The 15,778-nt window shown below is 40.4% G+C and overlaps 1 protein-coding gene across 2 annotated transcripts in view; it reads right to left on the reverse strand.

Annotated features, from left to right (window-relative positions):
• eIF4E1 (eukaryotic translation initiation factor 4E1) overlaps positions 1-15,046 on the reverse strand; it is a 47,578-nt gene extending 32,532 nt beyond the window's left edge. For both annotated transcript variants that reach the window (XM_067787046.1, XM_067787045.1), the window contains exon 1: positions 14,835-15,046. In XM_067787046.1, the coding sequence (XP_067643147.1) occupies positions 14,835-14,858 (24 nt within the window). In that variant the 5' untranslated portion in view covers positions 14,859-15,046. The remainder of the gene's footprint in view (positions 1-14,834) is intronic.
• Positions 15,047-15,778: the final 732 nt, after the last annotated feature.

Here is a 15,778-nt window from a genome sequence, read left to right on the forward strand (position 1 = left end):
ACGCAGCGGCTGCGCTGGCTAGGCCATGTTATGCAAATGAATGATGATGCTCCGGCCAAGAAAGTGTTTCTATCGGAACCCGCCTATAAAAGCAGAGGTAGAGGGCGGCCCCCACTCCGTTGGAAGGACCAGGTGGAAAACGATTTAAACTCCCTTGGTGTGACCAATTGGCGCCGGTTGGCGGAGCGAAGAAGCGACTGGCGCGCCTTGTTGGACGGCCATAACCGTATAGAGTAAGTGAGTAACATACGTGACGAGTGACTGAACGTACACGTTACGTTCGACTTTCATTCGAACACAAACTGGGGATCGTATACACACAAATTTCATTGAACAGTTTGAAAATTGTTAAATAGATGACAAATATAAAATATCATAACAAAATTCAAACAAGCTTAACCCAACACAAAAGGAAATATTGGCGGAATTCATGGCGCGACCGCCGCTTTGGTATCGGCTTGCTTCAAGTTTAACTTCTGCATAAAGTAACCAAAAGCTTCTAAAGTTAAGCGAAATCTCTTCAAGAAACTGCACTAATTTTTTTGTTACTAAAATTGATATATATGTAAATGATATGCTTGTGCTTTGTTCGATAAGTCCAAATGGTCACTGCGCTATCTTAACCGCCTTCGGACTATCTTTTCATCGCCTTCGCTATCACTGGATCTTAAACAAGACAACAAAATTTGATCCATCGCAGTTGTTTACTTAATTTTTTAAATATTTGGCAACCAATTTGACAGTTGAAAATCTAAATTACGTTCCGTTTGCTATGCTATTATGTTATAATCCCATTTTGTTTATACGTTTGACGTATCACGTAATTTTCTTTCGTATGGTTGCCGATCCGTGATCGTATGTTACGATACGAGGCCAGGTTATAGGGCATAAGTCTATCACACAGGTGGAAGGGAGGGATGGCTTGAAGGTTTAATGTGGCCACATAAATCGTTCCCGAGATGGTCGGGCTAGCACCTTAATGGTGCTGTGGTACCGGATCTGTATCCGGCAAATGACCATCACATCGATAACACTCCCCAAAGCATTCGGGGAGCAACCTTATCGCTACAACAACAACAGAGAGTGAGACAGAGAACCCCAGCGGGTTAGGGGGTCAGAATATTCCCGCGGTAGGTATGCCTGTCGTAAGAAGCGACTAAAATACCAGATTCAAGGGGTTGTGTAGCGCAACCCTTCAGGTTGCCAGCGCAATATATAGCTTCTCCAAATCCAATTGTCAACCTCACCTATCCGCGGCGAATCCAGTTCCCTAACAGACGAGGCTCTGGCGACCCCAAGCTCCTCATGGAACTTGGGGATGGGGAGGGAGGGGATGGCCTGAAGGTTTAATGTGGCCACATAAATCGTTCCCGAGATGGTCGGGCTATAGCACCTTAATGGTGCTGTGGTACCGGAGCGTACCGGATCTGTATCCGGCAAAGGACCATTACATCGATAACACTACCCAAAGCCTTCGGAGAGCAACCTTATCGATCCAACAAGAGTGAGACAGGTTTCTTAATGGATGCGAGAATGGAATACGTAAATATTGAGGGTATGGAAAAGGTAAGAGGAAGAAGAGAGGGTTGAAAATAATAGATGTAAACTTCTCAAACGTATTTTAGTTCTATTAGGATAACAATTTGTGTCCTAAAAAGTTGATTGTGAAATTGATGGATGTGACCGAGTCAACTTTCTTTAACCAATTTTTAAATCAATTTCTCGTGCAACTAAGTGAACCAAAAATTCATTAATATCACCAAGAGTTGTTAAGAAATGCAATCCAAGCATTTTTTGGGATAATGAATAAACTATTTGAGTCATTATTCCTTTTTGTTAGTTCGGACTACTTCTTAATTTTTGCATTCTTCATGTGGAAAAATTAAATTTAAAAGCATTCTGTAAGTTAATAGTTAATCACATTCAGCCCAATCACGCAATCCATCGTAGACTGTGTTTTCGGGAAAGTTACGAAATTGCTATCATGTAATTCGACCGTGTTTCCGAACCTCTCCGAAAGTAAATATGTAAATTCGAAATTCGTTCATTCGGAACGTAACTTTGACGTTTATTTGAATTTGACAAGCTTTTGCCAACGGATCCATCGTAGCAATGTTACGAATTCAAATGTTATGTATTCCGAAAAACAGTCTACGATGGATTGCGTGATTGGGCTGTTTGAAAAGCCAAAGAAATGCGAAGGATTGCGGAATGCATTCCTCCGAGTATTGCAGTTCAATGAATGCAATCCATGGAATGAAAAAGAAGTAATTGGTCCGGAATGCAAAAAGGGATAATAACTAAAATTTCGTATCCATTATTCAAGACTATCAAGGTATTGAAGTCATCTGGGACTGCAATCACAGGAATAATTATTCCAAATGAAATACATTCCTTAACAACTATAATGTACACAGCTTTTTAAAAGGCCAAAGTAATTGTAACTCTGGTTCATATCGAACCAAGAGCTGACACTTCGGTTGCGCTACCAACAAGATTCGAGGTATACCTTTGGAGTTAAGGGTGCTTGAGACAATTGTATTTCAATCAAAAAGAAGGCAATTGATGGATCAACGTTTTCAAATCAACGCAAAAATCGATGCATGTAAAGCTACCTTTACCACAACAAGAAGAGAATACTTTGCAATGAAAGGCTATATGTGTGGACTAAAAGCAGATAACTTAAGTGTACCTAACACTGTTTACTGATTATTAAACAATCCCTCCGCACTACCGCGGTTATGATGCATTTCACATCCCATTATCAATATCCTGTTTTCCTTTATGTTAATTAAAGAATTTAAATTGAAACACCTTATAGTCGTTTATATATATATATATGTTTGCTTAATTTGGCAAAACAATTGTTTCGACACTCGCGACGTGTCATCATCAGTTGCTAGTTATCAACTAACCATTGTCTACAAATATAAACAAAGTATGCCTATGCAAATCAAACATTCAACATTTTTTAAAAGCTAATGCAATGCGAAAATAATAAAAAGAGAGTTTAAACAACAACAACAAAATACAAAAGTAATTATGTACATATGTATGTAATATGTAATAACAATAGCCGTGTTTTTTAACACGCGTATATCCGTTTACGCTTAAACTTTATATTGACTGCTAAGAGACAAACTATAAATACACCTCTGAAATTGCTGCGCATAAATTTTGTCCTACTAAATTTCAATACGCATTATACTCAGATGTAACTGAAATATGTGTCTTTGTTTCACCCTGTACACTAATTCTATGTATTATATGTGTGTCCACAATTCATCGCAACTGATTCAGCTATATGTTATACCCTATGGCCATCAGAGCGTTGCGTCTCCGCTTTTCGGTACACCCTGTTGCTGTAGCTAGTTGTTTTACCACAGCCGCTAGATGGGTCTCCTAAGCATTATCTAAGCGAAGATAGGCGTTTTTTAACACGCGCAAACGAAACGTATACGCGCGTGTTAAAAAACACGGCTAATATATGGAACAATCTAAGTTTACTGGAATGCTGTGAAGAGACTCGAGTACAGTGGGCCTGTATCACGATTTACAGAATCATTTTTGTTTACATATATATGTAGAGATTCTAAAATGTTTAATTTTTTAATATTACATTCCGACTTAATTAACTGGCAATCGTCCTCACTTATTGAATGCTCATTCGCTAAAGCATGTTCAGCGATTCCACTTCTCGGGTCAATATTCTGAATATATTTTAGGTGCTCATGAGATATCTTGATGAAATTTGGTAAGCAGGCATATTTTGACGGGGGATTTGACATTTGTCGGAATCGACCGGATCGGACCACTATAGCAAATACCTCCCATACAATCGATTGTTCAATAAGAGGGGTTTCGCCATTTCTGACCCATTTCTACCTCATTTTAACAGTTAGCAACATCAAATTTTACCTCAAGCTTACGTATTGGGCATAGATAGTTGTTTGAAAAAATCGTGAAGATCAGTCGGTTGTATGGGATATATATTATAAATATGTCCAATCTTGACGATTTTTTCGATTCCGACAAATGTCAACTCCCCCATCAAAATATGTCTGAAATTTATCAAGATATCTCAAAAATTGACCAAAACAAGTCCCAAAAACAAAAAAAAAAATTTTTTTTAAAACTGCTAATGCCAACGTTTTTATCGCATAATTTTAAGTGGAATAGGAACTATGAGACAAAGTCGTTTTCATCGGCAACACTTTTGCACGTTTCTGAAGAAACCGTTAAAAAAAAATTGCGAAAAAATAAATTTTTTCACCAAAACACTCCTCAAAACCCAAAAAAAATTTGTTTTTCAAAAAACTGTTATCGCCAAAGTTTTTAGCGGACAATTTTGAGTCGGACAGGGTATACATGAAAATTTTAAAATCAAATGAAAATTTTTTAGGTAGGTCATGAAAAAAACCTTAAAAATCAAAGAAAAAACTCAAATTTTGCAGGCTGGAAAATTATTTTTTTGGGCATGCTTAGTGGAACTTTTTTTCCTGAGCCCAAAACCTATCGAATAAAACGGTGGCGCGATATAGATTAATAAATCGACCCAGCTTAATGTACATGCTAAGACAATGTGGATAATTTAATAACTATATTTATTAGGTACGATTGAGTCTGAGCATTAGATTTGCAGACACAAAGTTTATAATAACTTAAAGTTCGCTTGGGTTAATGTAACCTGTTTTTTTTTAAGTTGCCTATTTCTGCTACAATATTACATGACAGCCCTTGTCATCTTCGATACCGTTTCGGAACCAGATACCTGGAAGTTCTATATACTAGCAAACCAAAACAGAATCGTTGGTGTTATAAATATTAATGTTTATATTTCAATTGTTTCCATTATTCCCTTTAATCGCTTTTTTGTGTGCAAAGTGCGTTGGACTCTCATAAGAGCGAATGGTGAAGCGGAACAACTCAAATACGACAAGGAAAAGACAAAGTTTACTATGTATATGCAAATATGTACTTTGTATGTGTATTGAATGAGACAAATGTTCCGTTCAGAAAACAAAAGAAAGGGTCCGGCGAAAAATGTTGCACCTCTATAGAAATTGGCATGGAATACATGTGTGTTTGGATTTGTAAAGATCCACATCAAAATAAAACATAATAAATAATACCGAGAATATTTATACTAGTAAGCAATAGTATTAGCTGATGAGTCTGCATCGAAATGTGATTAAAATTTGGTGTACGTTGCGTTTTACTGGGACCCCACAAATGTTATGTATGTTTAAACAAATACATACGTTAGTACTATTCAAAACGAGTTGAAAAAAAATAGGAAAACTCTCCTTAAATCGTAGAGACAAGAATAGCAATTGTTTTCTCTGATCAACTATATAATTTTTTTTATTTTTTATTTATTTATTTGTTGGTCTACAAATTTTACAATTAATCAGACTAAATGTGAATGAATGAATGAATATAAATGCGGATTACAGTGTAAAATTAACAAGCATGAACTGTGATGCCGAGCAACGGAATTGATTATCAGTGCTGTCGGAATGGACGTGATTTCGAGCAGCTGATGTATATTTAACACACAATAGTAGGGCTGCGATGTGTGGGAGGTTGGAAAGGACTTGATTCCAAGCCAACCGCCCAAAGTAACTGGAGCAGGTAACAGATTTAGTTTAACATGTGATTTTGAAACAGTTATGAGTTCAAGGCAGTGAGTATTTTTTTTTTATACTGTAAAGTGTGTCGCAATTATCAGTATTATTGCAGTGATTATTGAAATCTTGACACAGACAATGAAGAGGTTCATGCATTTGAAAATTTGACCTACATGTATTTAAATATAGCGGCTGGAAATACCGAGAGGGCCTAAAAGGGACATTAAACATCACCTCGCCAAGCAGTAATGGACTGTTTATCATCCCCCTTAATAGTTTTACCATAAATAAAACGCCAAGCATCTCCCTACGGCCCTGTAGTGAAGGCAGTAGAGTTGTGCTTTTTCGTTCATTTCAGAGATTCGAATCTTTCGTTCTTTTTCTGATGAACGAACAAGTTGTTCTTTTTGTTCATCTGTTCTTTTTTTTTTCAAGCAAATTTGATCACTGCTGCTCGCACCGGCGAAAAAAGCCAACAAGTATAGATGGGGGTATAGTGTTAACTACTTTGTACTCTTTACTTTAATTTTTAAAATAATTTTAATTGAGTTTTCGTGTTAACTTAAAATTTTGAATAACTTCAAAAAAAGAAAATTCTAATTAGTTGGAAAATATTTAAACTCAAAAATAAACAAAAATAATATTTTATACTTCAAATAAATAACATAATATTTTTAAAAAAATAAATATTTAAATATTTTGTTAACCACCAAAGGGGGTGTGTATGCAGCAATGCTTTGTGTAGGTATATTTAAATGAGTAATGAATAAATAAGTTAATATATATATGTATAATTAACTTCAAAAAAAGTTACAAATTTCGGAAGATCTAGGAAATTGAAAGAGTACAGACACAAATTGTAAATATGAATTTTTCAAGTTTAATAAATGTAATAATTAGTTTCTTACAAAGCATGTTTTTCATAAATAGTCCATACATATATTGTTGTAGCAGTGCCACACACAAAGATGACCACACATATCTTTAGTGTAAGTGGCATCATCGACATTCGTGCTCACTGTGAATTTCTGCGTATGTATGTATGAATTTACAATGTTCGCGAACGAGAAGAGAGAAAGAATAACATTAGATAAAACGAACTAAAAGAACAAATGAACTAAAAGAACAAAAAGAACCGAAATCGAAGATCTAGTTCACTTGTTCAGTTGAGAGACCCGGTCAATTGAACAAGTTCAGAACGAAACGACCCAACTCTAGAAGGCAGCTGTAAAAGTTTTAACCGGCTGCAATAGGGCGGTAGGTTCCATGATGGATCCCAGGGCAAATGATTTAAAGCAAAGAGCCAAAATTGCTTCTGGACCGATTCCAATTTTTCGCTATGAACCTGATAACGCGGGTTCCAGATAATGGAAGCATATTCCAAAAAAGAGTTTTAGTGACATAGGGGTCATTGAATTCCTTTTACCACCTTTTTACGGAAGCCAAAGTGCCTCCAGCCCTATTCACACACGATTCGATATGTAATTTGAAGTCCAGTTTAGGGTCCATTATAACGCCAAGATCAGTAAAGTTTGTGACTTGCTTAATGATATAATCGCCTATCATGTACTGATAGGTTTTAACAGATTTCCTCGTAAAACACATAAACTTGCACTTCGGTAAATTTAGTGACATGACGTTCACGTCACACCACTCAACCAGGTTATTCAGATCCGATTGAAGAAGTGACCTATCTTCAGGTGAGCGAATGGGCATAACCAGTTTGACATCGTCAGCGTACATCAGCGGTATGCAGTGCTTCAAAACATTTAGGAGGTCATTAATGAAGAGTAGAAACAACACTGGACCAAGGTGACTGTCCTGTGGAACTCCAGAAGATACATTGATGAATTCAGACAAGCAATTGTTAAACACAACGGTTTGCTTTCTACCTACCAAGCGGGGTAACGGGAAAATCCATTAGGTTGATTTGTATTAAGTTGTTGTTATTGGATGCCATGGGGAGAGCAGAAATAAATAGCGCACTATTTCTGACATTCGGACAACCATATGACTCAGCAACATTTAAGTTGTTGTTGGATGACTTCAAAGCGTCCATTATATGATTTTTTAAATCATCGAATTTTTTAGACACAGCATTGGAATTATGACAAACGCTTCCCAAGGCAGTCGGTTCTATGTACCGGAGCGACTCGGGATTTTTCCCGACCAAGGACTGTCATTTCAGTGTGACCCCATTTAATTTGTTTCGTCCCTCCCACAAATTGTCATCCTCCCAGCAGCTCCTTGCAGCAGGACTGCTACATATTCTCTTACTCCGGGAAGGTATCGAACCCAATCCGGGTCCGTCTCCTCACCCCGGTCCTGAGAAATGGTTTTGCTGCATTTGCCAGAAAAGAATCTTTTTAGGACGGTCATACTCTGTTCAGTGTGTCTCGTGCAAGGGATGGTTGCATCGGACAGGTTGTTCTGGGCTTGATCCCAAAACCCGACGTCCACGTAACTTTTATAAATCTTTTGTGGCTCCTTGCTGCTCACGCCCAAGGGCGTCCCGTAGTCTACGCCTAAGCGTATCCCCACTACCTTCCAGCAGCTTCGCTGCTCAGCAAGCCACAACAAGTACCCGCTGCTGCTCGCGCCCCACGGCGCCAACAACTCAAACAGCTGATACCACTCATAACTACTACCTTCGTAGTAGAGCTGGTAGCAATGCTGAGCATCAGCCCCTGCCCCCGTCTTCTTCTCCTCCCCTCTTTTCTAGCAGCAATCGTGCAGGTCAGGGAAACAGACTCTTAGTCCCTGCCTCCGTTTGCACCGTCTGCCAGCACAGAATATATAGGTTTGCGACATCCGCTCAATGCAGCTCCTGCCTTGGGTGGTGCCACTTTCCTAGATGTTCTGGTCTCCGCGACGGCAACCCCTCGACGGGTTTCATCGCGCCATGTTGCCAGGTCGCAAACCCAAATCATCCGGGTACCCCAATGCTTGCCCAAGGGCGCCCAGTCCCAAGGCCACAACAGCAATTGCGTCCTGGCCTTCCACAACCTAGGCGTAGTCACCCCTCACTTACCCCTAGAGTGGCGGCGTCACCCCTCATGCACTTCAGAATTCTGCAGTTCAACTGTAATGGACTAACTGGGAAGATTACGGAGATAGTCGATTTCATGAAGCGGCACAACATCCGCATTGCTGCGATTCAAGAGACTAAACTCACAGCAAGATCTGCATTGCAGACCTGCTCTGGTTATAATGTCCACAGGAAAGACCGCGAGAGCGGAAATGGAAGCGGCCTCGCGTTTATTATACACCACTCTGTGCAATATCATATATTTGATCCTGGCATCGACCGCAGTGACAATGTCTTAGAACGTCAAGGCCTATCTGTCCGGTCAGGCGATGCAAATCTAGAAATCATCAACATCTACATCCCTCCAGTCACCTGTTGCCCCAGTGGATACCGCCCTAATATCGAGGCCTTACTCACTGGCAACAATCGCATTATCTTAGGCGATTTCAATGCCCATCACGACCTATGTCATTCAAACTTGCTTGCGGACAGTAGGGGTGAGATGTTGGCGGATCAAATAGACGAAACGACGTTCTGCACAATTAACGGAGACGCCCCCACACGTATGGTAGGAAGCTGTCATAGCTCGCCAGATATCTCAATCGTGAGAGCCGATGGTAACATTGGCATCCGACCACCTGCCCATACTTATTTCGTTCGAGCGTACCGCCGACTTCATCGTCACCGAAAAACGCACTTTCATAAACTTCAAAAAAGGAAAGTGGGAAGAATATAAATCTGCAACAGACAGCAGCTTTGCTGCCCTCCCTATCCCGACTGATGCCCGCCAAGGGGAGCGTGCCTTCCGTAAGGTCATTGAATCCGCCTCGGCACATTTCATTCCCGCCGGGAGAATTCCCGAAATCCGGCCCCACTTCCCGGCGGAGGCCGCGAGCTTAGCGAGGGAACGCGACCTTATAAGACAGCTTGATCCAGGCGACCCCCAAATAAGGGATATAAACCAACGCATCAGATTGCTTGTGGACGAACACAAGCGGGCGAAATGGGAAGAGCACCTAAGAGGTTGTAACCTCTCTACCGGTGTAGGTAAACTTTGGTCCACCGTAAAGTCCCTATAGAATCCGACTAAGCACAAAGACAAAGTTTCCATCGCCTTTGGCGATAAGGTGCTGTCGGATGCGAAAAAATGCGCGAGCGCTTTCTGCCGACAATATATAATGCATCTTACGGTCGACAAAGATAGACGGAGAGCCAATAGACGTGCACATAAACACAAACTCAGCGCGTCACCAATTACCACCACCGCTAGAGAGGTTGAGGACGCCATTGGTTGCGCTAAACCATCCAAAGCAGTGGGCCCAGACGGCATAGCCATGCCGATGCTTAAAAACCTAGGGAAAGAGGGTTTCAAATATTTAGCGCATGTCTTCAACCTGTCTCTTTCCACCTTTGTCATACCCGAGAAATGGAAAATGGCCAAAGTGGTCCCGCTACTAAAGCCTGGGAAACCAGCTTACGTAGGTGAGTCATATCGTCCGATATCTCTCCTATCGCCAGTGGCAAAGTCGCTTGAAGCCATTTTGCTCCCTCATTTCCAAGCACATTTGCAGCTAGCCCCTCATCAGCATGGCTTCAGAAAACTCCATAGCACTACCTCCGCGCTAAATGTCATTGGCACCCAGATAAATTGCGGTTTGAATCAATATCCCCACCATAGAACAGTACTCGTAGCGTTAGACCTATCAAAAGCTTTTGATACGGTCAACCATGGCTCGTTACTGGAAGACCTGGAAGGGTCTACCCTTCCCCCATGTCTTAAAAGGTGGACCGCAAATTATCTGGGTGGTCGGCAGGCATCGGTGCAATTCAGAAACGAAACATCAAAACAAAGGAGAATTAAACAAGGGGTGCCACAGGGTGGTGTCCTATCCCCGCTTTTGTTTAATTTCTACATATCTAAGCTACCTTCACCACCGGAAGGAGTCACAATCATTTCCTACGCCGATGACTGCACAATAATGGCCACAGGCCCAGGCCCAAAGATCGATGAGCTATGCAATAAAATAAACGGCTATCTCCCTGATCTCTCCAGTTTTTTCGCCTCGCGAAACCTGTCATTGTCACCGACTAAATCTTCCGCGACCTTATTTACAACATGGACGCCCCAAATGTCGACCATATTGAGCATCCACGTCGATGGCACTACGCTACCGACTGTCCTACACCCCAAAATCTTGGGTGTGACGTTTGATCAGGATCTACATTTTGGTGCGCACGCAACCGCAATTGTTCCAAGAATTCAGAGCCGTAATAAAATCCTCAAATCCCTTGCTGGCAGTACCTGGGGAAAAGATAAAGAAACGCTCTTGACCACATACAAAGCAATTAGCCAGCCGATTACGTGCTACGCGTCACCCATATGGTCGCCAAGCCTAAAAACCACCCACTGGAAGAAACTACAGGCCTGCCAAAATACTGCTCTCAGAATCGCCACGGGCTGTCTTCTTATGTCCCCAGAACACCATCTGCATAATGAGGCGAGAATACTCCCCATCAGGGAGAGAAATGAGATGCTGACCAAACAGTTTCTGTTGAATACCCAGAAACCTGGGCATCCCAACAGACATCTGATTGACGAACCAGCACCGCCTAGGGGCCTAAGGAGTCATCTCCGTAAGCATTTTGAGGAAATACGGCACCTGAGAACCCACCCGTATGAAGCGGAAAAACACAAGCAGGTCCTTGGTGAACTCCATAGACAGGCGTCGGACCTTTATGTCGGGAATTGCCCGGTGAATCCAGTACTTGAAGAAAAATATCCAGAACTCGCAGAAGAGGAACGCATACTCCCCAGGGAAACGCGTGTCACTCTTGCTCAACTTCGTTCTGGATACTGTAACAGGTTAAACTCCTACCTATCCAGAATCAACCCCGACATACAAAATGTATGCCCTGCTTGCAATGTGTCCCCACATGACACCAACCATCTCTTTAATTGTAATGTGGAACCAACGCCTCTAACACCCCTCTCCTTATGGTCCACCCCTGTTGAAACGGCAAGTTTCCTTGGACTCCCGTTAAAGGATATTGATGACAATTTGTGATCGGTCGCGGCTATTAGGTGGGGCGAGCATTGCTACAACAACAACAACAACATGACAAAACTTTGTTTTTGAGCCACAAGAGTAGCGTTCAAAATATTAGATAGCTTGTCCCGCATGTTCACACGAGTAAAGCAAATGCGGGTTAGCCTTGATTAGCTTTACTTCATAGTCCGATATTCCCTCACTACAGGATAAAATCCTTTAGCAGAACCCATTACACGGCACTAGGCTATTGTCACCAGTTCTGGAAAATTGTTTATTACACTTTCCACAATATTCATCCATTTTGGCAATGTAAAGTAATCCCAGTAGTTGCTCTTTATTTATCTCTGTATCAACCGCACCGCCTCCACGGGGGTTAAGGGAACATCTCTATAAGCACTATGGCGAGAACCGGCAGCTGCCAACACAGCCGTTTGATTCAGACAAGCATAAGAAGACCCTAAGCCAAATCCACACAGAATCGGTAAACGCATTTGCCAGAACGCGCCCGGTGAACCCCGTTATTAATATGCAATACTACCCTTGCAGAAGAAGAAAGCACACTACCAAGGGAGACACGAGTAACACTGGCCCAACTCGCGATGGATACTGCAACAGGTTAAACTCTTACTTGTCCAGAATCAGCCCCGACATACGTAATGTATGTCCTGCATGCGATGTGTACCCACATGACACCAACCAACTTTACAATTGTAATGTGGAACTTACACCTCTAACACCAATCTCCCTATGGTCCGCCCCTGTTGAAACAGCCATTTTCCTTATTCCCACCAGCGGGTTAGGGGGCTTAGAATATACCCGCGGCAGGAATGCCTGACATTAGTATAATATTAGTATAATATTAGTAAGATTGAATGAATTCAACGAACCTTTACTAAGATTGCTTTATACAATATAAACGATTTGCCAGCGTTTGATGGTCGGGCAAGTACCTTAATGGTTTTCAATTGCCTGTCAGTTCAAAATAGCACATGGCAAGAATAATTCTTCTTCAAACAAGCCCATCCGAATGTTTACAATAACTAATTAGATTTTCGGAGAGTGTGGATAATTTATGCATATTGGAATCGGAGCTGGGCGATAGCGATTACATATGAAATCTATTGCAACTACGATTATGATTTCCATATCTTATCGTTCCCATGATATGACAACTAGTACCTTAATGGCCCTAATAAACACAACGTTCGGTATCAATATCCGCCAAAGGATACCATCGATAATACAAGCTCAAGCCTTCGAGGAGTGTCTTTATCGCTGTAACAAACGGACTATGAGCCTTATTAGAATAGTTTTGGTTAGTGAAAAATATCTGCCCATGAGACGTGGTGTTGTGCCCCCAGCGGGTTAGGGCCAGAATATACCCGCTGTAGGTATGCCTGCCGATTAAAATACCAGATTCAAGGCGCTGTGTAGCGCAACCCTTTCAGGTTGCCAGCGCAATATATAGCTTCTCCATACCCAATTGTCAGGTGAGGTTGATCCGTGGCAAGTCATGTTTTACTAAGAGACGAGGCTCTGGCGACCACAAGCTCCTCATGGAACTTGGGGGTGGGGAGGGAGCAATGGCTTGAAGGTTCAATGTGACCATATAAATTGTACCCGAGATGGTCGGGGCTAGCACCTTAATGGTGATGTGTTACCGGAGCGTACCGGATCTGTATCCGGCAAAGGACCATCACATCGATAACCCTCCCCAAAGCCTTCGGGGAGTAACCTTATCGCTACAACAAAAACAAAGACGTGGTGTTGTCTATAGCGATTATTGACTGAGGAGATTTTAGTTTTTCACCCGCAAATAATTTCTTTTTTAAACAGTTTCTAGATAATCTAATATTATAAAAAAGAAACTACATAGCTTGATTTAACTTCAAGATTTATGCCGCGGTGCCCGCTGCCCCACACCAAGACGGCCTCCATATTATAAAAAAAACATATATATAAATAAATATAAATAAAAGTATTGGTAATTCTATACGACAGCATGACACTATTAATACAAGTCCAAAAATATCAAGGGGTATATCAAAAGACGTGCTTTGGATCCAGGATCGCGAATACGAAAGCGGAGGTAAAAAGTTTTGGGTCTGTCTGGAGATATTTGCAAAAGAAATTAAAAATTGTCATGTGGTTGTTGTAATTTTGTTTTACCCACAAGAAAAATTGTTGGTAAGTGTTTTGCGCGGGTAAAGTTTTGGTCTCCAAACCGGTGTTGGACCCACGCAGGGTAATTTTTTATAAGCGCGGCCGAAGGCCGCCAACGCAGAAAGGTGTTCTGCGCAAAAATTTTATAAATCACACCCCGGTTTCGGAGGGACAGGGGTCATATTTAGGTTTTTCGTTAATATTTTTTGAACGAGCTAAAATTCTTATTTTCCGCCTTCGGATTATTATTGTCGGGTCAAAGCGAGTATTTTGATACCACGCTCGATATTTTTGGACGCGTATTAGCAGTGTCATGCTGTCGTATAGATTTACCCGCGGGAGTAACTTAAAAACCTAAAAAAAATCCGCATCCTTATTTAAAGGTGCTTTTAAAGTTTTGTTGTGATACAAGGTCATTGTAATATAAGGAATAATAATGCTGTACATGACATTTTTAGGTTATATTATGATGCTGGGGGAATGTTTAATGTATTTATGTAAATGCAAACCAGAAAAGCTGATAAAATATGCACCGAAACAAAGGAAAGCTAGTCTTAACTGGCTTATCAACTTACAGTTCTTTATCAACTGACTCGACGACTCTCAATTACCAAAACCCATTGAATTGTATCGAAGAAAATCCATTAATTCCAATCAGATGTTACATATTTTATACTGCACTTATTCAGCCATGTACATACATACTTTTTGATGACGGCTGCTTTTAGGATTTTTTTTTTTCAATTCATGTGTTCTTGTTGGAGTGCCAACACAAATTTGGCTTTGCAATAGCGTTCATTACAAGTGCAATGCTATGAAATGCGTCTGTCTTTAGATGCTTACATGATTTACAAATAGTGCATTTACATATTGGGTTGCCTTCTCAACTCCCACAATTCCACCAACTACGACTTGGGTTGTTTTCCATGCCACAATCAAATGCAGCCCAACCAAATTACTTACCTTTTCAGTTTCGGATAATACCATTTTGTTTTTTATAGTTTTTCAACCCCTTTTCTTTTTTGTGTGTATATATGCTATAGGTACTATAATTGCAAGCAGGATAAACGTTTTTATAATTAATTTTTAATTTAATGCAATTTTCCCCCGAATATCGTAGTAGCAATCGTGCACAAAAAAGATAGAAATCAGAATTTTTCGCTAATGTGACAGTTGTCTCAGCTAGCAAAGTAGGCTGTGGTTGTGCTGCCAGACAGTGAAGTGCGTTCGAAGAATTGCGTCATATTAGATACTAGAGTTGTGCTTTCTCGTTCATTTCAGAGATTTGATTCTTTCATTCTTTTTCAAGTTGTTCTTTTTGTTCTTCTGTTTTTTTTTTCAAGCAAATTTGTTCACTGCTGCTTGCACCCACGAAAAAAACCAACAAGTATAGATGGGAGTGTGTATGCAGCAATGCTTTGTGTAGGTATATTTAAATGTGTTATGAATAAATAAGTTAATATATAAATATGTATAATTAACTTCAAAAAAAGTTACAAATTACGGAAGATCCAGGAAATTGAAAGAGTATAGACACAAATTGTAAATATGAACTTTTCAAGTATAATAAATGTAATAATTAGTTTCTTACAAAAGATGTTTTTCATAAATAGTCCAGACATATATTGTTGTAGCAGTGCCACACACAAAGATGACCACATATATCTTTAGTGTAAGTGGCATCATCGACATTCGTGCTCACTGTGAATTTCTGAATATGTATGTATGAATTTACAATGTTCGCGAACGAGAAGAGAGAAAGAATAACATTAGATAAAACGAACTAAAAAACAAATTTATTTATTTATTTATTTATTACAGCTTATAAGCCTAGATTAATAACTCCATATCACATATTACATATTATATGAGATCTCTTCTATCAATCTTATTGCAGTTGTACGACA

Source organism: Eurosta solidaginis, chromosome 5, assembly GCF_040869045.1.
Source record: "Eurosta solidaginis isolate ZX-2024a chromosome 5, ASM4086904v1, whole genome shotgun sequence".
Classification (NCBI taxonomy): Eukaryota; Metazoa; Arthropoda; class Insecta; order Diptera; family Tephritidae; genus Eurosta; species Eurosta solidaginis.